Raw genomic sequence first — 26,669 nt, 5'->3', positions numbered from 1 at the left:
ACACATCAAAGCAGGAGCCGTCCAGGGCAGAATAACTCATTTAAGGCCTTTCATGAAAGCCTTAATAACTGGTCCTCTGAAGAGCGAAGCATGTTGCCTATTCTGTAGGTCGGCAGCCACAGCAGTCAGATGCAACTGAATGGAAATGTAGGCGAGGCATGACTTTTGGAGGTGAAGGAGGTGACAAAAATTATGTTGTACTGATGCCGCCAATGGATTCATAGGTTTGGGAAGGCAATGGTTTACAAATGTTTCCCTTTGACTGCATAACAGGCCCTGGTAGTAAGCCTATGTGCTTCTTTAGACATGCACTCCTCTGAATGTTTGAGGTAACCAAACTACCACCTCAGGAGCCAAATTGCAAGGTTGAGTTTGAGTATTGAGGTGCCGGAGAGTGCTGTGATTTTGTGTAAGAAGGTCCTGCATGATCAGAAGATTCTAGTGGGGAACTAGCAAGAGCTCTAGCAGGGTAGATTACCATGGCTGGCATGGCCAGGATAGAGCAACTAAGATGATGGTAAGGGATATCTGCTTCAGCCTGCAAACTACAAATGGTAGGAGCGGGAAAGTCAAATGGCGTAGGCAAATATCTAGGCTATCTGGTTTTAGGTTTAAACCTATATTTAACTAATAAAACCCCACCAAAAGAAAAATAGCCATCACCAGTGTAAACATATAAACACTGAAAAAACACCTTTGCAACCACAAACTAAGTGCCATTCAAAGCAAGGAAAAGATGAGTGAAAGTGACATTTTTATTTATTCTTGAAGGGCCCAGTACAATGTAACTTTGTTATACAAGATAGCATCAGGAAAGACTGCTAACATTATTCTGCTTGAGTTTTTGTTGTTTAAGGTTGTCACTAAAACATTATCTCTTCTTCCTACAGCTTTTTTCAGTTTTGTGGTCTTTGGTCTAAAGATGCAGTGTTTAGAAGCATGTTTTAGGTCATATTTAGTTATTATATAAACTGTAATCTGGAAACATCAAAATCATATTTGATATTTTGGCAACATTTGATTTCACTGATAGGTAAAATGGCTGGTTTCATAAGAATCTTTCCTAATATGTACTGTCACATTAACCCACAGACAGAGAATGGGTGAAATCCTTTGATACATCAGCCCCCTTTTCTAGTGAGTCAGTGTTGATTGCAAGTGAATTGCCAAACACCTCAAGCTTTAAACATTTAATGCAAGATTTAGTGACAGGTATATGTGAAAATAATGTTGTCACCAAGCATCTGAGATAGTGTTGAAAACATGACACCAGACGTTTGGTAAAAATGGAATGCTGCTGAAAAAAGTTCCTACCAAGTTCAATAAAGATTGGAGTGATATTGTTTTTATTTGCAGTAATTCAGCTACGTATGTGAAAAAGTTGTATGATGGTCTGTCAAAATCGATACCTGAGCTGAACTGCTTTCCTGTAAGAGATCATTGTCATTTGCTAGAAGGTCTGCTGAAAGCATCTTTACAATCTTCAGAGTTAATGAAGATTGACTTTGTAGTCTATTCCGGTGCAGTAAAAATGTATTTGGACCTCATATACCTCATCAGTGCAGAAAGCAAGCAATAATAAAAATTAAATCAAATTCCATAAACACCAGAAAAACACTGTTTCTGTTGTTTTTAATGGCGCGAAAATGTGTAACCACTGATAACCACTGTTTTTTAAGGTATTGAAAAAACTGAAAAAACCCCACCAGAATTTACCAAAAATAGAAACTGAAAACAGGAAAGCCTACAAATATCCAAGACTAGTTCATTTATAGTGCAATGCCCATGGACAGAGGGTGTGGTAACCTGCCAGCGAAGTTTGGGCATTTTGCATTTTAGGCAGTGGCAAACATATCTATTTGAGGGTGCTCCCACTGCTGGAAGTACGGGTGTTGAACCTGGGGGTGGAGTTCACACTCAGGGACTTATTGATACATTCTGCTGAGTAGGTCGGCTCGATCACTATCCACCACGGGAAGGAGTTGGAGCAGTAGATGCACTCTGTTATATAATGTCCACCGCCAAATGCTCAAGGCTACTGCTGACAGCTGGATGGAATGTGTACCCCCCTGGTTTCTGTAAGTAGAATACGGCAGTCGGGTTGTCTGTGCGTACTAAGCGGTCTTGTTATGAATGAGAGAACAGAACGCCCAAACGGCGCGCTGAATAGCCAATAGTTTAAAGTGGTAGATGTGGAGGGACTGTTGGACAGAAGACCACGTGTATGAGCAGTGAGATGATTGAGATGCGCACCCCAGCTAGTAAATGAGGTGTTAATGGTGACCTGCGGAATAGGGTCAAGGAAGGGCCACCCTTGCGTTAGGTTGTGTACATTCTACTACTGCGGAAAACAGCAAGTGCGGCTCCCCACCAACACTAGATCTGCTATACATTTATCATTCTTAGCAGAACCACTAATATTTTGTCCTTCTTACTCGTATAGAGACTAAATTATCTGCAGCGCGCAACGCGGGCTGGAAGAGAAGTAAGAATGAGCAGGTATGTCAGATACGTTAACGGGGTCGCATTATAATGTATAGATGCACAAGGAAGGCATGAAAAACTTATTAGCGCTATACGAGTAAGAAGGACAAAATATTAGTGGTTCTGCTAAGAATGATAAATGTATAGCAATAGAAATACTACTTCCCGAGTGTATCTGTATTAGTTCAAAACTTAACTTTTGATGTAATGCTAGATAGGCTTTTTCCTCAAATGCCTGGTAAAAAGAAGTCTTAAGGGGTGATGAATAGATAATTTAGAAGGGTGTAGGTTCAGCTAAATTAATGGCCTTAACACGAAATTAAGGATTGATGCAGTGATGCACTGCGTTTATGTATTTAATATTGGTTAGCACTGAACATCAAAATTGCTTGCATTTGAAATGTTTTTAAAAGAGACTGTAAATAAGATATTGATATTAAAAATAAATCATTCATAATTGTCCTTTCACAGCTACCCCTGACGAAGGGCTGGATTACAGCCCGAAATGCATTGGGTCCGTAATGAAATAAAAGAATGCTGCTCTGAACGATTTAGTGTATTCTGATCTTATTTTCAAAAGAAGTCTGGATGGACACATGGAAATACGAGAAGTTTCTTGAATGCAGTACGATATATGTGGATTTGATGAATGCGACGACAGCAGAATGACAAGCATCACGAAGAACATTGTATAAACTGTTAATGAGGTCTAATGGTTTAAAATGGAGTTGGATATGGTATCCTCATAAGCAGTGCACCTGGGAGTGGAGCGTGCAACTGCGCGCTCCCCACATGTTTAAATTGGCTGAAAAAGGCACAGTAGATTTTGAAACATCAGTACCCTTGCAGGCCTGGGGTAATTCTTTCCCGCCCGTACATCTAATACGGCCCCTAAAAAAGGGTTGTGCTTGCAGGGGCTGAAGTTGGACTTGATCAAATTGATGGTGAAACCTAGACTGTGCAATGTGAGAATGGTGGCATGCGTATGCACTAGGCATTGTTGGTGGGTGGCACTCTGGATCAGCCAGTTATCCAGGTAAGGGGAAACCTGGATCCTGCTCCTCTGAAGATGATCTGCTACCACAGCCAGACATTTTGTAAAAACCCTGGGAACTGTGGTAACCACGAAAGGGAGTACTTTGAACTGGAAATGTTGTCCACTTACCACAGACCTCAGGTATTTTCAATGCACTGGGTGAATGGGAAAGTAGGCATCCTTCAGATTGAGGGCAGTCATGAATTTGTCTTATTGCAGCAAAGAAATTGCATCTTGTAGAGTCACCATGTGGAAGTGCTCCGAACGGATGTACCTGTTGAGAAGTCTGAGGTAGAGTCTGAGGGAGCCGTCCTTTTGATAATAAGGAAATACAGAGAGTACACTACTTTTCTACTGTATTGTAGTGGCACTGGCTCTATGGCTCCTTTGACAATTAGGGTCTCCTGAAGGAGGCACAGATAGTCTGAGGACAGTTTTAGGTGGGAGGGATGTTTGGTGATGGTTGAATGAGTTTGAGACAGTACCCCTCCTGTATAATGTCAAGAACCCAGTGATCTAAGGTGAATTCTGCCCAAAGGGACAGAACGTCCTGCAACAGGTATTGTGTGATCGAGGGCTAGATGGCCACAGTTTGGGAGAGGCAGCCCTTTCCTCTGCCTTTACTATTAATCCTGTATCCACCCCTTTAAAGCCCAGTGAGTGTGTCTGCTGGATGGGCCTGGAGAACATGGAAGAGATCTCTATGACTGGGGTCTTATTCATGCTATGGTATTGTATGTGGCGAAAACAGCCACGAGGAGTGGGAGTCTGCATGGCTCCCATGGTTTTAAAAAAAAATTCTCAAAAAAATTCTCTAGCATCTGCTCAACCCAAGGGCCGAACAGAAGCGGACAGCTAAAAGGGAAATTCAAAAAAAGGTTTTGTTGTACCGCTGGCTTAAAGCTGTACACTCGCAGCTATGCATGGCGGCATAATAGGATAATTGTGTTTACCCCCTCCCTTCAGCTGTATCAGCAGCACCCAATACACAGCAGATTTTGGAGAGGAATTTACCCTCCGCCTCAAACTCCTGTCCTCTTATGATATTGCTCTGCGAGGTACTGGACAAGAGCTGCCATCTGATCCAGTACGATCGCACACGCTGGGTGAGACTCATCCTTTTTGCCCTGTTCCCCCCATTTTGTGACTGCTACTGGTAACTGATTCTGACTGCGCCCTGGGCTCTGCTAAACAGGCCCAGTGCTTTGATGAAAATGATATGTGGTAATTAGGTATAATTACAATTGGCAATGACAGACCCTGCAAGTCCCTAAGAAAATAATAGGGCAAGGGAGTTTGGAGGCTCAGAAGAGTTCCTGCTCTTGCATGTGTGCACTGCTGTAAGCTTGCTGCCATAAGAAGTAAATTGTACACAAATTAAACTTAGTTGGTATGGGCCCTTATATAGTGATAATCTACCTTATGTTTACAAGATTGGGCACCTCCAAAGTCTCCACCTAGGTATCCCAGGGGTGGGGCCCTTCTAAAAGATGTTTTATATGCCTTGGTGAGGGAAAAAAATGGCAATTAAATTTTTCCCCATTGTAGGTACTTGGCTGCATAGGCTAACATTGCAATATTTTATTTAAGTCTAACTATTGCTAGGAAAAGAGACCAAAACGAATAGTTTTCTTACCTGTCGGTGTAGTTTTGCAGCTTGAAGATCTTTCTGGATTCACTATGCTGTGCATTATTCCGCGGTCTTGTGGTTGGGTCCGGATTCGTAGTCTTTTCTTTGTTTTTTTTTTTTTTTTCTCTTTGCCCAGGTGGGCGTCGGCGTCACACCCCCTTTGGGTGTATTTCCGGTGACGTCGGCATGCTTCCTGCGGAAGCTCCCACTCTTGGGCGCCATCTTCGGGTTCTTTTTTTCCGTGTTTCTTTCGTTTCCGAAGTAATGGCAATGTTCTTCTTAGTTTGTATTTACCGCTTTGTATTTTCAAAGTCTATTCTTAGTTAACCACCTCTTCTCTCTCCAGCCTCATCTTTCTGGCGGAGGTGGGTGGGTTCGCTAGTGAATCCAGAAAGATCTTCAAGCTGCAAAACTACACCGACAGGTAAGAAAACTATTCGTTTTGCAGCGTGAATCTTTCTGGATTCACTATGCTGTGCATAGATTTTGTAGCGGTTTCTCATCTCTGTGGCGGCTGGGTGGAAGATGAGCGTTGGGTGTTGAATATGTGCTGTAGCACCTTCTGTCCCACTTGAGCTTCCTTGTTCATTTGTATGTCCACACAGTAGTGCTTCGTGAACGTGTGCACCGAAGCCCATGTTGCCGCCAGGCATATGTCCTCTATGGGTGTGTTAGCCAGGAAGGCTATTGTAGCGCCCTTCTTCCTGGTGGAGTGGGCACGTGTCCCCTCAGCCAGTTCCTGTCCTGCCCGTTTGTGGCAGAGTTGGATTGTTTGTGCGATCCATCGTGCAATGGTCCTTTTGGTTACTGCTTTGCCCATGAAGCTGTTTGCGAAGGACACAAAAAACTGTTTCGTTTTCCTGTGCCCCTTTGTCCTTTCAATGTAGTGCATGACTGCCCTTCTGGCGTCCAGGGTGTGCAGAGCTCTCTCTGCGCTGGTTGTGGGTTTTTGGAAAAAACTCGGTATCTGTATAGACTGGTTCATGTGAAAATTGGATACCACCTTCGGCATGAAGTGTGGGTCAGTCCTCATCACAACTCTATCGTTGTGTATTTGTATGTATGGTTCTTGTAGCGTCAGCGCTTGAAGCTCGCTTACTCTGCGTAAGGACGTTATCGCAACCAGGAAGGCTGTTTTCATAGTTAGCATCTTTAGGGAGGCCTTGTGAAGTGGTTCAAAGGGCTCTTTCATGAGTTCCGTTAGGACTGTGTTCAAGTTCCATGCAGGTGGCGGCACCCGCTTGGGTGGTGCGATCCTTTTCGCTCCTTCTAGGAATCTCTTCACCACCTGTGATGTGAAGAAGCTCCTGCACGTTTCTCCCCTTGTGTAGGCTACTATCGCTGCCAAGTGAACTCTTAACGAGGATGAGCTAAGGTTCTTCTCCAGTAAGTGCGTCAGGTACCTTAGCACTGTGGAGTCCCTCTTCATCTTATTGTGGAGTCTTTCCTGTCTGCACCATATTGTGAATCTTTTCCATTTCGCAACGTAGCACTTTCGAGTGCTGGGCCTTCGTGCCTCCCGAAGTACCCTCAGGGTGCTTTCTGGTAGTCTCAAATGTGCGAACTCTATGTCCTCAGGAGCCACGCTACTAGGCTCATGCTCTCTGGCTCTGGATGCAGTACCTCTCCGTTCTGCATGGACAGTAGATCTTTCCTCCTGCTGAATCTGTGGGGTGCACACTGTGTCATCTCCATGATCTGCGAGTACCAGGTCTGCCTCGCCCACTGCGGTGCGACCAGTATCAGTGTCATGTTGCTCGCTCTGCACTTGCTCAGTACTCTGTGCATCAGTGGTATCGGGGGAAAGGCGTAGGCAAATGTCCTTGACCAATCTATCCATAGGGCATTCCCCAGTGTCCCCTCCTCGGGCTGCCTGGATGCGAAGTTTTGGCATTTTGCATTCTGGCGTGTGGCAAACAGGTCCACCGATGGTGTCCCCCACCTGTCGAACAGGTATCTTGTCTCCTGAGCATTGAGCTCCCACTCGTGGGATGCCGATGTCTGCCTGCTGAGCCAATCGGCTTGTATGTTGTCCTTCCCTGGTAGGTGTATGGCTAGCAGGTCTATCTTGAGAGGGATGGCCCATCTCCATATCTCCTGCGCCAGCGTTGAAAGCGGTGCGGACTGTGTGCCCCCCTGCTTGTTGATGTAGAACATCGCAGTGGTGTTGTCTGTTTGTATCAATACCCTGTGCTTGTACAGTCTTGTTTGAAAGGCCTTCAGTGCAAGGAAGATTGTCTTCAATTCTAAGTAATTGATGTGCTTTGTGGCATCCGTCGGTGTCCACAGTCCCCTCACCTTGAGCTCCTCCATGTGAGCGCCCCATCCCTTCAGGGATGCGTCTGTGGTGATGGTCACTGTTGGCGTTGGGGGCGTTAGAGGCTTTCCCCTTGCTATGTTCTCCATGGTCCACCATGTCATCTCCTTCTGCACTGCGTGCGTTACAACCACTAGATCCTCCCAACTGCCTGTAGCTTGTGACCATTGCTCCTGTAGCCATTCTTGAATGGGTCTCATGTGGAGTCGTACATTCGGTACCAGGTGGATGCATGATGCCATCATCCCCATGATCTTGCTCGCCGTCCTCACTGTCCGAGCTTGTCCCTTCCGGTAGAGGCGAGTTTCCTTCACCAGCGCCCTCGCCCTCTTCTCGCTGGGGAACACCTTGCCCTGTAAGGTGTTGATCTGTGCTCCCAGGAAGATCTTCACTTGTTCCGGCTCCATTGATGATTTCTTCCAATGGATGGAGAACCCCAGGTTTATGAGCGTGCTGGTCACTGTATGTGCGTGCAGCTTGCATTTCTGGTATGAGTTTGCTTTCACCAGCCAGTCGTCCAGGTAAGGGTATACATGTATTCCCTGCCTTCTTAGGTGCGCTGCGACTGCTGCGAGGCACTTTGTGAAAACTCTTGGTGCCGATTTTAGACCGAAGGCCAGTGTCATGAACTGGTAGTGGCTTTCTCCGACGGTGAACCTGAGCATGTGCTTGTGCTTCCTGTTCATTGGGATGTGCAGGTATGCGTCTTTGAGGTCTATAGTGACCATGAAGTCCCCGGTCTGCAACTGTGGGAGCACCTCTTGCAGGGAGGTCATTTTGAATTTTTGCGTTCTTATGAATTTGTTCACGAACCGTAAATCGAGAATGGGCCTCATTGTCTCGTCTACTTTTGGTACCAGGAAGTATGTTGAGTATACTCCTGTGTTTCTTTCCTTGAAGGGTACCCTTTCTATGGCCTGCTTCTGCAGGAGTTCTTTTGCTTCTTCCTGAAGGCACTGCAGCTGCTTGCTTGCTAGCGGCTTTCTTCTTGGTTTTCTGCTTGTTGGCCTCGCCTCCAACTCTATGCAGTATCCGAATTGGATAATGTTGAGGATCCATTTGTCTGATGTGATTCCTCTCCACTCCTGGAGGTGGAATCTTAATCTTCCTCCCACTGGTGTCCTGTGGTCGTAGGTGTCTAGTTTGTCTTGACCCATCTGTACGTGCTGCCCCCTGGGATCTTTTTTGTGGGTGGGCACACGGATTTTTTTGAAGTCACTTGGAGGTGGGCTGCTGGCCCCCTCTTCTATTTTGTCCCCGTCCATTTCTCCCTCGAAAGGACTGGCCTCTTTGTTGGTACTGCCAGGGCTGTTTCTGATGGCCCTGCTGACCCTGCGAGTCTGCCTGGTGCGTTTGCTGGAAAGCCTGGTGTGATGTACCTGGCTGGTTTCCGCCTCTTCCGCCGGGCCTCCGTGACGGGGTGCCCCTCTTGTTCCCTCTGAACTGCAATGCTCCCATGGATCTTGCTGTTTCGTTATCCTTCTTAAGTTGGCTGAGTTGCTCATCAACTGTTTGTCCGAAAAGCGTACTGCCGTTGAATGGTGTGTTCAGGATGCTGTGTTGCACCTCCGGTTTGAAACCGGATATCCTGAGCCAGGCGTGTCTCCTTTCCGTGACGCCCATCATCATGAGCCTGCTGGCGGTGTCTGCCCCATCCAGGGCCGTCTTAAGGCAAGAATTTGCAGCATTCTTCCCCTCTTCAATTAGCTTTTCGGCTTTCTGCTTGGCATCCTGGGGCAAGTCCTTCACCAACTGCCCCAGTCCCTCCATGATTTGGTACATGTGTCTGTTTACCAGGGCGTTGGAATTAGCCATGCGCCAGTGGGTCGCGGCATTCCGTTCGATCCTTCTGCCCACCAGATCCATCCTTTTGCTCTCTTTATCCGGTGGCGGGCCCGAGGTAGTGGGTACGTTAGCCCTCCTCCTTGCTGTGGCCGTGATAATGGAGTCTGCGGAGACCGTGCCCTGAATGTAGGCCGGGTCCTTTGCGGCATGCTTGTACTTCTTCTCAGTTCTGGGAGTTACTGCCTTGCATGTTGCGGGCTCCCTGAAAGCTTCCTTCCCCTGAGCCAAGACGCTCTCGAGCATCGGGAGGAACTGGCTCCTCGTTTGTGTTGGGAGCAATGTTTCCAGAAGGAAGTCTGCTTTCTGCTTCTCTTCGTCGAGCTTGAGCTTGAAAGCTGCTGCGGCAGATTGTATCACCGCGTTGTAGGCCCCGATGTCGTCCGGCGGCGAGGGCCTCGAGGGGTAGGTGTCGACCACCTCCTCCGGGCTGTCGGTGTCGACATCGATGTAATCTACCTCCTGAAGGTCATAGGGCGCCGACTCTGTGTCTGTCCTGCCCTCATCTTCCTCCCCATAGCTGTAGCTCTCGTGGGGATTCTCGTACTCCTCCTGGTCGTCGAACACCTCGACGTCCTGGTCTTGCTCGGTGACTTCGGCGACCTCTTCTTCTTCCTCCTCGACCGCCTCCAGCACTGGTGGCTTGGTCTTGTGAGGGATCGTGAAGGCCTTCATCCTTGCGTCGAAATCTTTTTTCCGCTGCATGAAGTTCTCCATTTCTGCCTCGAGGCGCCTTCTTTTCTTTTCCATCTCGGCCGCGTGTTCCGCGTCGGATGGTTCCGCCGCTCTCTTCGACGGATGGCTCGTCGCCGTGCCTCTCGGAGTCGAAGTTTTCGACGTCGAACCGGATATCGGGTCTCTGGTCGTCGTCGACAGTTTCGGGTCTTTCTCCCTCGTCGATCGATCCTTTTCGGGGACGATTTTCGACGTCTTCTGCTGATCAGCAGCTCTCGGCGCCGGGGACTCCTTCTCTGAGGATCCGCTGGGCCTGGGAGTAGTCGCGGACGCCGCCTTTTTTGGCGTCGGCGCTTTCGGGGTCTTGCCCTCGATTTTTCGAGACTCAGAGTCTCTCGGGTTCTTGGGGGCCGAAGAGTCTCCTACCTTGTCAGAAGTCTTCGTGTAATCGGTCTCTACGACCGTGTAGCTGTCGTCTTCGGCGGCAGCGTTGTCTTCTTCCTCGGAGGACATCCCCAGCTCGTAGAGCGACGGGGTCGGGGCCTTCCCCTGCAGGGCGGCGTGTGCTACCCTCTGCCTCTCTCTCACACGAAGGGTCTTCGGGGTGAAGGCGGAACAGGCGTTGCAGTCTCCGCTTTCGTGGTCCACCGGTAGGCAAAGGTTGCATACCGGGTGCTGGTCCTTCTGCGCGTACTTGTGGTGGCAGTTACGGCAGAACTTGAACGGCGTGTTGTCCATCCTCGAGCGTCCAGGGCCTCTCTGGTCGCGTGTTCGTCGACGGTCGTCGAAGATCTGGATGGAAAACGCCTTATCTTTGCTTGTCTTTCGTCGGTGAAGTCCCCTGGAGTCTTCAGATGACTTCTCCTCGTCTTTTCTGTATTTTCTTTCTTCTTTCTCCAAAAATGTCTGGAGCCCAAACGGGAACGATCCAGACCCGACCGCGGAAAAAAAGAATCTGAAGATGGCGCCCAAGAGTGGGAGCTTCCGCAGGAAGCATGCCGACGTCACCGGAAATACACCCAAAGGGGGTGTGACGCCGACGCCCACCTGGGCAAAGAGAAAAAAAAAAAAAAAACAAAGAAAAGACTACGAATCCGGACCCAACCACAAGACCGCGGAATAATGCACAGCATAGTGAATCCAGAAAGATTCACGCTGCAAAAGGTAATTCAAGGACTTACAAGATTGGTATTGATAAATTCAACTTACCACTGTTGCATTTGTCATACCTGGTACAGAAAAGAAGCTCTAAGGTATTTATTTTCTGTGAAACAAAATCCAGCCTTCTAGCAGTCTCCCCCTGATTGGTCCGCTCCAACAGGCTTAACCAGGCTGATTTGATTAGGTGATAAGTGGCCTGGCCGGAGCAGAGGTGATCTGAAGGTGGGAGTTCTGCAGCTACAAAGACCAGGCAGGGGGATGGGTAATAAAACATGTGCTTCAAAGAGAGCAGCACAGTAAGGAAATGTCAGTAAGGCCCACCCCATCTTCCAGCCAAATGACAGGGCCAAGAATGGAATCTGAAGAGGGTCTGGAGAGGGAGGGTTCAGGTAAATGAGCAACACCAGTAGGTTGGTTTAGCCAGCTTTTACTCTTCTGGAGAGAAATCATATATGTTAAATGTTGGAAGTGCAGTGCTTTGTGGGACAAGAAGATGCCACACTTTGGAGGAAGCAGTCATGATTTTGGGTGGCACCATGCACTTCATTGGACAGGAATGCCACTCCCCCCCCCCACACTTGTCACAACAGATCATTGAATAAACGGTAAGAGTTGCAGAGCAACTACGTTCTGAATTTGAACTTAATGCCTGAAACTACAAGGATTGCCCTGAGGGAACCCTGGTATGTACCACACAGGATTACTCCCTAAGGACTGCTCCTGTTTGCACACTTGGAACTACAGCCCTGAGGACTTTGCATTGCTTCAAAAAGGATTAAGGAGTGGGCTCTCTGAAAACAACAGCTTTAAAGAGCTTACCTGCACCATTTCCTCCAAGAAGTCCCCAGGCAGGAGTGTGTCCAATGGACCTTTAAGGATATGGCCAGGTGCATTGTGGGAACTGTAGTCCAAACTTCCAATGACCATCTCAGAGTTTCTAGATCCTTGGATTTGGGTTTTGGACTTTATGGCCCCTCAAGAGGAAAATCAGTAAGAAGTTCCAGTTATTAGAAAATACATTTGGAATAAGCTCCATAAGTGGTCCGGGACGACGTCTAAAGTCAAGCCGGTTACCTTCAAACACAACCCGGCCTGGATTTCAGGTTTGTCCCATTGAAAGCTCAGCAGCTCCAGACTTCCAGGATCTGACCAGTGCCTCTCTGAAACTCAATCCATGAACATCAAATCGAAATCGCCTGCTGGAGTAGACCACCTGAAGTCAAGGGAAAATCCTCCAGAAAAGTTTATAAGTGTAAAGGTAAAATCTTGATAGGGGTCTCCTGCTTAGTGTATCTGACCATGACTTCATCGTGATTGGCATCAAAGTTTGACTTTGTCCCGGGTCAAGTGTGGCCAGATGTCCAAGGTTGGCCCCCTATGTTTTAAGCACTATAAAGAGGTTAATCTTTCAAAATTCATATCTCCACTCCCTACATTGGATTTTTGTCATTGTGGTGTAAAGATAGCAATATTTCCTATAAATTGCTGTGGGATTTGTATTGTGTATTATGTCTTACTTATTTAATGTTTTGCTGCTTGTAAATTGTTTATGTACCTGCCTCCTGAGTTAAGCCAGCCTGCTATCGAGGTTTGAGCCAGGGGCTAATGTTTTGAGACCTTGTCTGGCCCTTATGTAAAGTGGGTAGCCTTGTTGCAAGTGGTAGGTGCATACCTATCCCTACTAGTAATACATTCTCCAACAGCCACTGAGTTGCAGAGTGTGCTGCTTCTCTTTTGCCCCCGGAATCAATATTTGTACTCTCCTGGTCTGGAGAGGTGCATCCCCTGTCGCCTGAGTATTAGCCTGTTTTCGAGTTGTATGTACCACCAAGGAGTTGGGGGTAACTGACCTCATCGGTATGGGGGTCAGTAGATGGCACCTTAAACTTTTTATCAACTCTCAGGGTGACCATCCTAGCTTTCACTGGCTCCTTCAAACTTTCAGCAGCCGGCTTAAGGACCCCTTTAAGAGTAGGCACATATTGGAGTGAACAGTTAGTAGCAGGCAAGGTCTCCATGAGGTAGTCATCCTCCTCTTTTTCTACGTGCATTTCCACCTCATAAAAGGCAGCTGCCCACTGGCGTACCTAGTGGTACATATCAACCTCACCTGGGGCAATGTTTTCCTAGGCTACAGATCTGGATTTGTGTACTGTGGGAACTCGGCATCATAATTATACCAGGGAACCAAGCCTTCCGTTTGATCCTGGGAGTCATAAAGGTCAGAAAGTGCCTGTGAACTGTCACCCTCGACAGCTGTGGAATCTGGGTGCTCAGCATCCTACGCCACTCTCTCCGAAGAGGTCCGGAGTGTCATCTATTCTCTTCTGTGCTCCATAGACACAGAGGCAAACAGGAATCTTCACGGTGTTCGAAGGACAAACACAGATTACAGACTTCATGGTGATCTTGCCAGGGACACATGGCGTGACGATTGGGACAGAATCGAAACAGAAGTCTTTCCAAGTGAACGTTCCTCAAAAGGTGACTTGCTGGTCTCTAGAAGGTCGTACACCGGTTTGAAATGTAACTGCAAGCGTAATTGTTTGTCTTGTGTGTTTGTCTTTTGCACACACAGGGCATGAATCTGAAGGCCCGGCGAGAACTGCATAGTGTCTCAAACAGGAGAACTCAGACACATCTGAAACAGACGGCAGAGAAAAACAATCCAGCAATGGAGCAGAAGCCCATCTGCTTTACCACTAATAGGTGGAGTCATCAGGTCCCAATGACTCAAAAATACTACTTTCGAGGAAAATCATCTTGTACATGTCCGAGCCCAACAGTAGATGGAAGAAGTATGCACAGTATGTTTATCTGCAGCTACTCATGCCACAAACATGTATACATACATACACACAAATATATATGTATACAGACATGACTACTATTTCAGCTTGCGTATTTGGCTTTTCTTCATATGCCATTTTGTACAGTTGAAGGCGTTCCATGTTGAGTGTTGCTGTGGTCGAATCATCCATGTTTTTTTAATGAAGGAATATATACACACACACACATATATATATATATATATATATATATATATATACACACACACACACACACACACACAGAGCTACTATTTCAGCTCGCGTATTTGCCTTTTTTTCCATTTGTCTTTTTATCATCAGCAGACAAGCTGAACTTTGTGACAGTTGCAAGCAGAGAAAATGCAGTCCTCCTCCTTTCACACAGTGTACTGGAGCACAAAAACAAGGCTGATGAGAAAACTACAAATTCTGGCCAAATTAATGGCAAACTGATCTCAGACACAAACATGTAACAACTGCAACCTTGAATCAACCTACAATGGTTAGCTGTGAAATAAAGATGCCAATATAAAGCCCACAGAATTAAATCCACACCATTATACACAGTCACCCACGGAGGTAGACCACAATCCATAATGTCCCGTTTTAAAGATCGTAGTCTTTACTGCTACCTAAAATCAGCAAGCAAGAACCGTCTGGTAGAATACAATAAAAACACCAGTTGCCTAAAGAAATACATGTCAGACCATAAACCCTTCTTAAAAGCACTGGAAAAAAACTGCCAGTTCTATTAAGCTTTCCAGAAGCCCCTTCTCCTCACTTCTTTTTGGACATACATCATGAAAAAACGACATTATGTATTGGTGCAATAGTCTTGGAAGGCTCAAGCTTCATTACGCTATTGCCATCATTGAGCATCCCCTCCTCATTCTCGGGTATTTCACTGGACTGGCATTCAAAACCGATGACACAATTATCAATTCTACCACATAAAAGCAACATTTCATATTGAATTCAAATTGTAGAGTAAATGAAAACAAGAATGGAAACCATGTCGTAACAGTTTATTTTCATTGAGTTTGTGTTATTTTTAGACACGTTAAAATAATATCAAAGTAGACCTACAAAATTCAAATAGTATTTTTGTTATATCAGGTAGAATTATTTGCAAAGGACACCCATTTTCTCTAGTTGTTTTGACTTTGAAGAGCTTCAGCCATGAAAAGTTTACCAAGGCTCTGCGCAGTAAACTCCTTGACATTGCGACAATAGGTGTTAATTTGTCCTGAAAACACAAACAGAAATATGTTATAAGGCTAAACCTCTTGAAGACAACCACAATTTACAATGTTAGGTAAAACCTTTGAAACGCAATCACTTTTTAATAGAACATTTTTCATAGATTAATTATCGCAATTACATAAATATAACTAATCGCTCCAAAGGAGACCCTTCACATGTCTATGGCAGCAGCCAACTGTACAGAATGTATTTTCATGCATGTCCCCAATTTGCTGTTGCAGCACCAATGATGTCTAACTAAATAATATTTCAGTGGTGTGCAGGCACATGGGGCAGTAAGAGGCAAAGACACCAAATGACGAATGTTCACAATTATATGGTGGTTATCCTACATCTGTTAGATGTAATGTGGGAGCCACCATACATCTATGTTTCACACTCTAGCAGGTCTCTGTCTTTTCAGTCTGGGCACCTTGAACACAGTACTTAACCTTGGGCTCATGTGTTGGTGTGAAGTGGTCCAAACAGATGCATTGTTGACTGGATGGTGTAGTTTTTTCCATGCGTATGGTTATTGTTATCTATATAGCTAAGCTCAGCATTCCCCAAATGAGAGATTCATGGCAATTTAAGTCCACCTATTTATAGGGTGTCTTTCAAATGACACAGGCAGAGGTATTTGGGCCCGTGCAATGTACTTGTTACATGAAGTTAGCGTGGAGTCGGGGTACACATGAAGTTGTGGCTGGACCCTTTCATCCAAAGCTTGCTTAGAACACATGTATAATTCTGTCCAGTTCTCGTCACCACTATTTAAGGAAGAGCAGATACTTTTGAAAGACTGCGGTAGGTCTAGAATAACAATTTAGTGGGAAGTTGTCAGTTAAAACATTTTTTGCAAGTAAACATCATTCCCATAACTATGCCACTGATTGTTATACTATAAGCATATTTAGGTGCACTAGTTGGTCCCAGTGCTCAAAAGGGCAGCAGGGCAAGGGTTTTATACAGTTTTAGTGTTAGGAATATTGTGAGTTATTTCTGAAGAAAGGGCCGGACATATACGCACTGCAATGGCCTGGGAGCCATTCTGCAGAGATGCAGGGTTGTGTGTGGTTTAAGTATGCACTTACACGAGAAACTACCCTGGAACAGGATATTGAAGTAGATCTGATTTATTGCCAGATTCCGAAGCTTCTACTGGTTTCTTTAGCAAGCACTTTTAATTACCTTGATAAGCAGTAATTGTTTTACTTTGTTGCGTTAGTACTGCCTCCTACAAAACTGGGACAGAGGGCTGATGCTTCTTGTAAGATAGTATTGTTCCTTAGTGAAGATCACCATACAAGACTGCCCCTCGAACTAGATGTGTCACTCATTACTTTGAAAGAAGTGGAGATGTTACAATTACAAAGAAAAGAATATCTGGCCTAATGGAATAGGGCTTTGCAGGACAGTCTGGATATTCCAAAGAAGTGAATACCACCAAAACTAATGAGAAACAGGATTTGAGGACGAACCCAATCCCTGACGTTTTTGCTCGTTGTGTTAGCATGAATTGCAGTGCTGTTCTAGAAGGAATTAGAGTAAGTAATTATCACAGTGACCAGTCTCAAGTGATTTGTGGCGTAGGTAAACCCTCCTCCACCCCAGTCACGCGTTCATGTGCTCCATGCTAGTATAGAACATAATGCCCACTCCTTGCTGTCAATCCCCTAGCACCCACGTCCAGGATTATGTTACTTACCCTGTAAGCATCAATTCGTAGTGTGTAGTTGTGGAGCTTTCATACATATAGAATGTAGACTTGTTGCCAAGATAGAATGTTGTTGTTTGAAGTAGCTCAATTAGAGCTGTGAAGCTGGAGGTGCCTCTACTTAACTTCTACAATACAGACTTCTTTCATCATATTTTTGTGTGGAGAAGATCTTTACATTGGCGACAAGCGGAACTCATTCTGCGCAGGGGGAAGACAATCAACTCGTACCTCCACCCCTGGATACATCCTTTAAAAGGAAATTTTATTTCCTCATTGTGAGTACTATACTTTTATTCTCGTTGCCCAACATTTATAACGATTGAAAGAGCGAACAGCTGACTTGTGGCATACTAAAAATAATTTCATTTCAATGTTCCCCTGGTCGTGCTGTGGTTGGTTACGAGTGTGAAATAAGAAGCTTTAATGCGAGTAAAAGTGCTCTGGAACTACGTAAATGATTGGATTTAGGAAGGTAAAAAGTTTTAATGCGCGTAAAGTGCCCTGCAACGGCGCAATTGATTGGATTTAACTGTTGCTGCAAACGTAACCTGCACGGAGTACACTGAATGCAAGTGAACGCACTAAATGGCTAAATAGCGAGTGAACTACTGTGATGCTGTACTGTGAAGCTGCAAAAAGATTGAAATGCCGCTGAGTGACTAAAATGCTGTAGAAGTACATAAAAGATTTGATTTAGTCGTTATTACTTTTACGGTCCACGGTGAATGCAATCGACGAAAAGTTGAAACATAAACAACTTACACTTCAACTGACAAAACAGTGATTTGTTTTCGCTCATGGAGGATGCCAGTTGCTTCATCAACGCGCTGTTGCCAAGTGCTTTATCTATGCGCTGTGCAGAGTCCGATCGAAGAACGTAAGTGTCATAGGCGTGAGCAACATGAAGGACGCACAGTGGTGGCCATTTTATAAAATTGGGAAAACTCTTTCTACATATACGATTCATAAGGTTTATGCTTTTTTGACTATTGGCGATTGGAAAAACTCTCTACAATTTAGACTATCAGCGCTGAGAATCATTTAAAACATTTTCTCTTCAATTAAGTAGTTTTCCATCGGACATTCCGTCGACCTTGAAATAAGATTAATAGATTGAGCGTGCTGGTGTTACTCCATCATACAAGGTTTTTTGTTTTAATTTTTTATGTTAGTTTATTTTGTATGCTAACATTGGTTTCTTACAGGTGGACTTGTAAATCAGTTGAGATTTTTCTCATAATTTATACTGATTTTTTTTTTACAGTGTGTTTAATATTTTGTTATGGGTGATCAAAGTCTAGCTGCTCCTCCTTCTTTCCTTGCTACTCCTGGAGATCCTGTCATTCCTTGGAAGGAATGGAAAAAGTTATTTTTAACATATGTGCTAGCAACTGGTGCAGATAAGTATGGTCCAGTAACCAAACAAGCCATTTTACTTCATCATTTAGGTGTTGAAGGAATACGGTTGTCTAAAAATCTTCCTGACGTTTCTCCTAGTGATGGTCAACCTAGTAACGTTTACGATATGACTATGCAAATGCTAGAGTTGAGATTCGTTACTAAAGTGAACTTTGTGCTCGAGAGGCATAAGTTTTTCTGTATACTGCAAAAAGTAGATGAAGACATTGCAACATATGTTGTTGCTCTTAGAGGGCTTTCTTTAACATGTCATTTTAAATATATTATGATTAGAAAAATTCCACCTGTTACCAACTTACCGGCAATGAGCAGCGAGTCCATCCGAGGAGGGGGCAGCGGAGGCTTGAACAGTTTAGTCATGTCTTCCTCTGGCAAGAGAGGCTCTCCCCGAGTCACACGCTGCATGTTTTCTTGCTGACGTCTTTGCTGATACTACAACAAATAAGCAAAATGAAAAACTTAATAAATTACTTACTCTATACCGGCTTTTAAACTGAGTCAGCCTCAGAAGCTCGAACAAAGCTTGCGTTCAGAAAGGATTGCATTTTGTAATGGAATGTCCGACTAAGTTTTTATAGTGATTAAATGGCCCTAAAGTATTGTTGGACCTCCTGATCTTCAACATATACGGACTGAATGTCAAAAACTGTGGTTTCCCGGTGAAGCTGAAAAGAAACTGCACTGGACTTGTTTCGATTGCATGCACAGGTCACATTTTACTGATTGTCAAAGAAATTCAAGTTGAAAAAAGAAAGCGAACAGCTGCTATACGGACATTGGAAATGTTAGTGCCCTAAATCTCTACTTAAAATGGGAAACAAAACCTTTACAATGATGTGCTCTTCAATATTTCCTTTCCACGAAAATCCATACTAACTTCCACCGGTATGCCGATTTTACATTGGTGAAGACATGACTTGACAATAGATTAAAGAGCATCTTATGTTGTCAAGCAACTCGTATGCATTCAAGCTCGTGTTAGAATTCAATCAGCGTCAGTTTAGTTGGGGAGGAACAGGAGGCTTTCAGAGGATGATTGGAAGGGGGAAATTCTGTGAAGATTGGCCTGTTTACAACGCTTGATGGTGGGGAGAATTGGAGGGGCCAGTGATGTTCCTTTGGCAGTGAGCTGGGAGGTTCCTTATCTATGTATGAAGTGCTTTCGGAAAACCTGGGATTTTCAGCACGGTGCTGAACTGCAGGAGTAATGGGGCAAACCTTATGTGACCGTGAATATTGTTCTAGAATTTGGTGCATAGTTTGGTCCATAAGGATATATATTTTTTTTATTGTACACATCTCCACTTTGGCTCTTCGCAATATCCTAGTTACTCATTTCATATGACCCTGAGGAACATTTTGATCACTTTTGGTAATACTCTTTCTGGTGGATACTATGCCCACAGATTTCTCACCTCAGTGCTCCTGCACGTCAGTAGGGAGAATGATTCATCTCCATGCTGACTTTGGTCTGCTCTGGAAGTGATAACCAGAGCCGCCTATTTAGAGTGACCCATACATCAAGAAGAAGTTGCTTTCGTAAGCTTTTCCATGCCCTCAGACGTAGAGACAATCAGCAAATTGGAAGGACCGGTTTACAGATTCCTAAATTAGGACATTTTAAGATAGAAAAAGAGAACATGCCACAGAACAGAAACGTGGGAGGGCAAGGAGTAATCTGGGGTTAGACAGAGTATCCTCCAGAAAGAGAATTACCAAAGGTAACTAACATGTTCTTCGGAAGGATGCTTCTAACTGCAGATTTCTCACCTAGTGAATAGATACTGAAGCAGCACCTGAAACGTAGTGGGTCTGTGGAATGGCTCAGATCAGGAGGGCACCCAGGACTGAGAGGGCAAAATGCCCCTCCCGAAGGACCAGACTATCAAGCCAATTCTGCACCAGCTTACTGTTCTTTGCTCCAGAGAATGACACAAAGAGCTGAGGGTCTACCCGATAGTCCTTGGATTAATCCATGTAAAAGCGCAGGCCTTCATTGTTGAGCCTCTCTCACTTATTCAAGGGATGAGGTGAAGCAAAGATTGCCGAAAAGAGATAGTTTGTATGACATGAAAAGGCGTTATTACCTGTGGCAGGAATGCAGCTTTAGTTCTTAACACCAGTTTCTACAGAAAATAATTGGCATAAGGCAGCTCGAACAAGAGGGCCTGAAGCTTATTCACGTGAGATGCTGATGTTATTGCTACCAGTTTAGAGGAATAATGGACAACTTTGCATAGGCTCAAAAGGGTTAAGCATTTGGAAAGCAAGAACCAAATTTAAATCGCACTGTGGCATCATAAAGGGTTTTAGCGAAAACATGTTGTGAAACTATTACAAAATGTGTCTCTTAAAGTGATTTGAAAAAGGACGACTGATCTAGCAAATGTAAAAAAGCCAAATGGGAGGACAAGTAATTAACAGTGCCCACTGCAGGTCCTTGTTGAGCCAAACAAAGCCAAAAGGTCTTGCTTATGAGAGTGCCGAGCTGTTGGCTTTCCCAAGGTTTGCCTGTAAAGTATTGTTTAAAGAAAGTAAAGGAAAAAACATTTCAAAATACCGGAGTAAAAAAACAAACATATCTGATGGTATCCCAAAACTGTACATTGAATTCAATGTGTTCAATCTTTATAAATCAAACACAAGGAGATGATGGACGGAGCTCTTAAACTTTTCAGACACTCACCCCAAGTCACAGATCTGGGTTGAATCCATCATCATTCTTTAGCTCACTTTGCCACTTCAGTTCAGACCCAGTGATTTGCAAACCAGTCCTCACCCTGTGCCTCATGGGACAGTCCAGCCCGAACTGCCAGGCCAGGTCTTCCCTGAACCGGAAACAAGTATCCTGGGACCGGTTTCTGGGTAGCACCCTTCATCAGCCAGGCTAGCTTGAATCCAGTGGTAAAGTGAGCAAGGGACCCACGTCTGGGCATACCCTGCCAACTTAGGGCAAACACAAGGAGATGATGGACGGAGCGCTGAAACTTTTCAGACACTCACCCCAAATCAACAATTGTCAATGGTAAATTCACTATAGATCTTCACAATAAGACAGCCTGCTCTATCCGGTAGGCCTGACCTAAAAAGCTTACTGTGAAAACAAAGCACACGGCGTTAGGGCTTAATGGGGAGTAATAATTTTGTTAATGTTTTCATTCAGACCTAACCTGTACGTTCTGTGCCCCGCCAGAACAGTCACAATACCCTTGGGCCAAACGGAAGCACTTTGAACGGGACTTCAGGTATGGTATTGTTATATCTGCCACATCAAGTTTAAAGCCTCTACAACATCTTCAAAGTGCCTCAATACTTCATCGGGAGTAATAAGTGCTATATCGGTACCAATCAATCTAGAATTGAAACATTTAACGGGGCAACGTTTTAAATGTTACTTTCATTCTCTCTTGTACACTAGTGATAGTAGATTATATCCAGGTTAGTGCATGCACCATGTTAAAAGATTACTTTTTCATACTTGTTTCTTATTTTATAATTTTTTTCGATTTGTATGTTCCTGAGCTTGACTATATTTCCAGTGTTTAAATCTCTGTTGCTCAGTCTTATAAGTCATTTATCACCAATGGGGAAACAGTCGGAACACTGGGGTCTTAACCAAGGGTGTTCAGACTATGAAAGCCCAACCACGCTTGCCTTAACCATGCATCTGCCTCAACACGCATATGCGTGGTTAAGGCAGTGCGCAGTTTAGCTGCTGAATAGCCGGAAGACGGTGAAGACGGAAGAAGGAAGACGCCGCGGTGGGGCGGGTGGGGAGGTGTCTGGGTAGGTTTTATGGTAGTGAAAGAGGTTGGGGGTAGTTTAAGGGACAGCGTGTGGTAATGCAAGTAAAGGGGCAGGGTTTTAGGCCATGGGGCAGTGGGAGGGGATTGGGTGGTCGGGAAAGTTTTTAGGGCTGCGGTGTTTGGGTTAGGTTTCAGGGCACTGGAAGGGGTTGAAGAAGTTTAAGGGACAGCGCGGGGGTGGGGGGATTAGGGTAGTATAAGTAAAGGGACAGGGTTTTAGGTCTTAGGGCAGTGGGAGGGAAATGAGTAGGCAGGGCAGTTTTTAGGGCTGGGGTAGGTTTCGGGACAGTGGAAGGGGTTGGGGTAGTTTAAGGGAGAGTGCAGTGGTGGGGGGTAGTGTAGGTCAAGGTGCAGGGTTTTAGGCCTTAGGGCAGTGGGAGGGCACTGGGTAGTGTCTGTGCGGGGGGTCGGTGGTGTAGGTAAAAGGGCAGGGTTTTAGGAACAGCATGGGGGTGGGTGGGGCAGTCGGGATAGAGGAAAGGTCGGGGTAGTGGCAACCTTAGCCACACATTCCCCTTTACCATTATGCCTATACCACTAAATTGCGTGGTAAAGGAATGCGTGGTTAGGACCCTTTTGTGGTTTGGGATGCGTGGTAGAGGCATACATGGTTTAATCGTGCATGCTTCTATCATACAACCTAACCAACTTCATCAGAAGCTGAATTTGGTAAGTGAGCAGTATGTATGTTTTTTCTTTTACCACTGTCTGTGATATGTATGCCTAAGTGGGGAGAAACATGTTTTATTAATTAACAAACAAACCTGTGGAAAGGCAAAATGAATTTCTGCCTTCCTATTGGTCACAGACCCCCTTCAAAATCTGTAGATTTTCAGCAATGTGCATTAAAGGTTTTAGATGTATATTATGGTTAATATTCACATGCTTGATTACCATTAAATAATGATAGATAAATCAATAGAAATTAAAGAGATTCGATCGGTACAGTGACGTCCTTTTTAGGTCTGGTCTAGAAACAAATTTAGCAGTTGAATTCATAATAATACATAGACAAAATGGTATTTGTGTCAGCCTTCTTTTGATACTGGTTAGCTATATTTCAATGTTATAACAGCACAGCCATTAAGTAACTTGCTTGCCAGTTAAGTTGAGCGATGACAGTTTGCTTATGCACATTGGAGTAATATTTCACTAGCTGGTGCCAGTATGTTCTTGCCTTTGGGCATTGGGATTGTTTGTTATAATTTCTATTGGAAACTGGTATTTCGTGTTCAGCTTGTATTCAAATGTTTTGACTAATCAGTTGTTAATAGTAGCGTTACACACGTTTGTTTCGTAAAACAGTGCTCTGTTAATTCCTTGTAATAAAAAATAAAACAAAAAACCTTAGAGTGCAGTGGGCCTGACCACTACTAGCTCTGTTTGCAGCTGAATCTTTTGCTTTCGTTGTCTATCGCCATCTGTGATTTCCTCTCTCTGGCTATCTGTCTTTTTCTCGCTTCCTCTGCCCGCTACTCCGTCTGCCTATCTGTCTCCAGCTCTAGATTTCTCGGTTTGTCTTTTTCGGTCTTTCTCCATCTTAAGACATCTCTGTCTGTGCCTCCTTACCTTTTATCTGTGTTGCTAGTGTTATCTCTTGGTCTATTTGTCTCTCTCAGTATCGCTATTTCGGTCTCCATCTTTTTCAACTCTTTCAGTATGTCTTTTGGTCTATTTGCTTCTCCATTTGTGTTCGTCTTTCTAGCGGTCTCTACATTTAGCGGTCATTATCCGTCTTCACCTCTCTCTGCCAATATTTGTCTCTGTAAGTCTGCCTCTGTACCCGTTATCTGTTTCAATGGCTATCTGCGTCTGTATGCCTCATTCGCTTTCATAATCTGTCTCTATCTCGGTTGCTTCCCGTCTATGGCTTTGTTATCTGTCATTACCTAGATATGCATCTCTAGCTCGGCCTACCTGTCTCTTTTTCACGCTGTCTTTATCTCTGTCCGTCTCTGTATCTGTATTAAACCGTCACTTGCCGTCTATCTTTATGCTTTCCTCTATATTTTATCTGTCTCTATCAATTTGCCTCTCTCACTGTCTACTTCCAAGTATGTCTAGCCATCGGTCTGTGTTGGTGTCTATGTCAATCTGTCTCTATAAGCCCCTATATGTAAGTCAATAATCAAGGTCAGGGGTTGGGGATCCTTCCTCGGTGGCATCGGCATTCAAGCGATTGGTGCACACTTTGGTGCCATAGCCGAAGTCAGCACTGATGTCAGTGAGGAACCCAAAGCCAGATGAAGGGGCAAAGACTGTGCTGAGGACAGATCTGCCAGGAGTAACCCAACCAGAGGTACCTGCGCATCCTAGGGCCCTGAAGGATAGCCATAGGGCAGATGTCTTCAAACTTTTTTATTTGAGGGCCACCCTCCAGCTGAATTTTTTATTAGATGTCTGCGAGGCTTATTAGATAGTTTAAATCACAAGTTTTCAAGATCAAATGTGCACAAATTGTTTTTTCTAGGGTTTTACTTATGCAGTTGAGTCGTAATGGGACAGTGCTATCTGAAGCAGCCCATTTACCTCCTAAGTAATTACCCGCAAGTCAGGAAAATACCTACCAACCTCTTCATAAACATTTTGAATGGAAGTGAGCAACTCAGTTCCAGACTTCTTGTTGTACCATCTCAAATTGTTGAGCGTTACCAAAACAATTGAAGGCTTTGTCTTGATAAAACATGGGTAACTATCAAAGGAGGTGGCCATAGCAAGCAATGAAGGTTGTAAAGGTTAAAAGGTAGACTCTCACAGGGTGGTGACATCCCTTCCTGTGACGTCATGTGACACCAATGCACATTGCTTATGCTAATTAGTCCCCCCACTTGTGAACTGGCAGCATTGCAGTGCATGTGAATGCAGCGGCGGCCGGCGCAGGTAAGTGCGGTGAGGCGGCAAAGTGACAGACAACAGAATAGGTCAAATTAAATAAATAAATAAAACCTATTCCGTCCCCCCTGCCCTGTTCCACCACCCCACCATGCTTACCTGCACCAGCCTCGACTGACGTGTGAGGTTCCAGGGAGTGGGTCTAGGCAGAGAGTAGAAAAGATTGTTGGAGGTTAAAAGGGTTTATGGTGGATGCCAAAAGCAGTGCTTAATTCATTTTGGAAAAAAAGCGCTGGGACCAAAGCTTTTATAATGTCCCTTCCCAGGGCAGCTGTTTACCAGGACTGCTGGGTCTTAAATGAACCAACACACGCATCCTTCTTCGTCCACCCTGGTTTTCCTTCCTCGGTCTCCTTCTTGCAGGTGGTTTTTCACCTCTGCTTCTACCTTTGTCTCTGTTTTCACAGCTTTCTTGTCCTTTTTCCCCCCCACTATTCTGCTTTGCTCTTTCTTGGTCAAAGTTTGATGCTTGAAGGGGGGGAAGGGGGGGAGAAGGTGAGGACGCTGGCGAAATTTGGATTGAAAACGTGCCATCGGAGCCGCAGCAGCCCAAGAGGCAGAGACGCGGCCTTGACCCGGCGGTGCAGCCGGGGGCTAAAGTAATTGCCACAACCGCACGCAGCGGCTACGTGGCTGGCGACTGGAGCGTGGTCATAGTCGCCGCCCTCATCAAGGAGCAGATCGTCGGAAGCACCGCAACACGAAAGTGAGGCGCAGACCCGGACCCTGGCAGCAGTGACACCGCGGGATACTTTAAGGCGCAGTACAACACCAGAGAGCGCTTTGTTGGGGCATACTGCATGGGCCCGCAGCGCACAGCAGAGGTTGGCGGGAAGGAGCGGCCCACCATCTCCTACATCCTACGCAGAGAGGACACCCGGTAGAGACCGCATGGAAGGGGAGCGTTGAGGTGTGCGGCGGCTGTGATTGAGGCGTAGGCTCCCTGGGAGTGGCACCATGGGGGCCCAAAGAAGGCGATCTCTGATGGTGGGTAGCAGCAGCGTGTGTGGAAGGCGTGAGGAGGACAACAATATAGAGACACTGTGTTGCTGCTAGGAGAGAGTGCCAGCCCGCATACAGTAAACGAACCTCACCAGAACCTATAAACTGCGCCGCACCCTCGGTGGTGCGGCACTACACTACACAGCCGCAGCGCCAAACCGCATTCATTTAAACTAGCACCAGGGCAAAGAGAAGTGGAACTGTCGGACCCTACCCCCAAGTATCGGCCTGGTATTAACTGTGGGTGACTGACGCCGCTGGCCCTGCGCCGCATAACCGAAAGGTACCTATTTCATGGCTGAAGCACCATGAGTGCAAGAGGTCCCAGATCGGTGCAAAGCAATCGCATCGATAAATATGCAGTTGCAAAAGAACAGCAAGACAGGCCCAACACGGTACCGAGAGCTACAAATAGTCAGCCACCAGAATAGCCAAAGGAGATCACCCTCCAGGATGTGATGGCCACTCTGCTGCAAATGCAAACCTCCATAGGCACCATCTCCAGTGATGTAAAGCTGCTAAGGGCGGATATCTCCAAGATGAGCTCGAGAGTGGCAGAGATAGAAACCACAACGACGGCCCTCTCAGCAGACACGGCAACCCTACAGAGGCAGGTGCGCCAACTTGAGCTTG

At 45.4% G+C, this 26,669-nt stretch overlaps 1 protein-coding gene across 1 annotated transcript in view; it reads right to left on the bottom strand.

Moving 5' to 3' along the window:
* Window positions 1–14,963: 14,963 nt before the first annotated feature.
* EIF3H (eukaryotic translation initiation factor 3 subunit H) overlaps window positions 14,964–26,669 on the bottom strand; it is a 386,817-nt gene continuing 375,111 nt past the window's right edge. Inside the window, exons 7-8 of the mRNA XM_078686862.1 lie at window positions 18,636–18,768; window positions 14,964–15,201 (exon numbers count right to left, since the gene is read on the bottom strand). Of these exons, the coding sequence (XP_078542988.1) occupies window positions 15,104–15,201; window positions 18,636–18,768 (231 nt within the window). The 3' untranslated portion in view covers window positions 14,964–15,103. The remainder of the gene's footprint in view (window positions 15,202–18,635; window positions 18,769–26,669) is intronic.

Source organism: Lissotriton helveticus, chromosome 4_1 (genome assembly GCF_964261635.1).
Source record: "Lissotriton helveticus chromosome 4_1, aLisHel1.1, whole genome shotgun sequence".
Lineage (NCBI taxonomy): Eukaryota > Metazoa > Chordata > Amphibia > Caudata > Salamandridae > Lissotriton > Lissotriton helveticus.
Note: the sequence above shows the minus strand (reverse complement) of the source record. Positions and strands in the feature narration are given on the sequence as shown.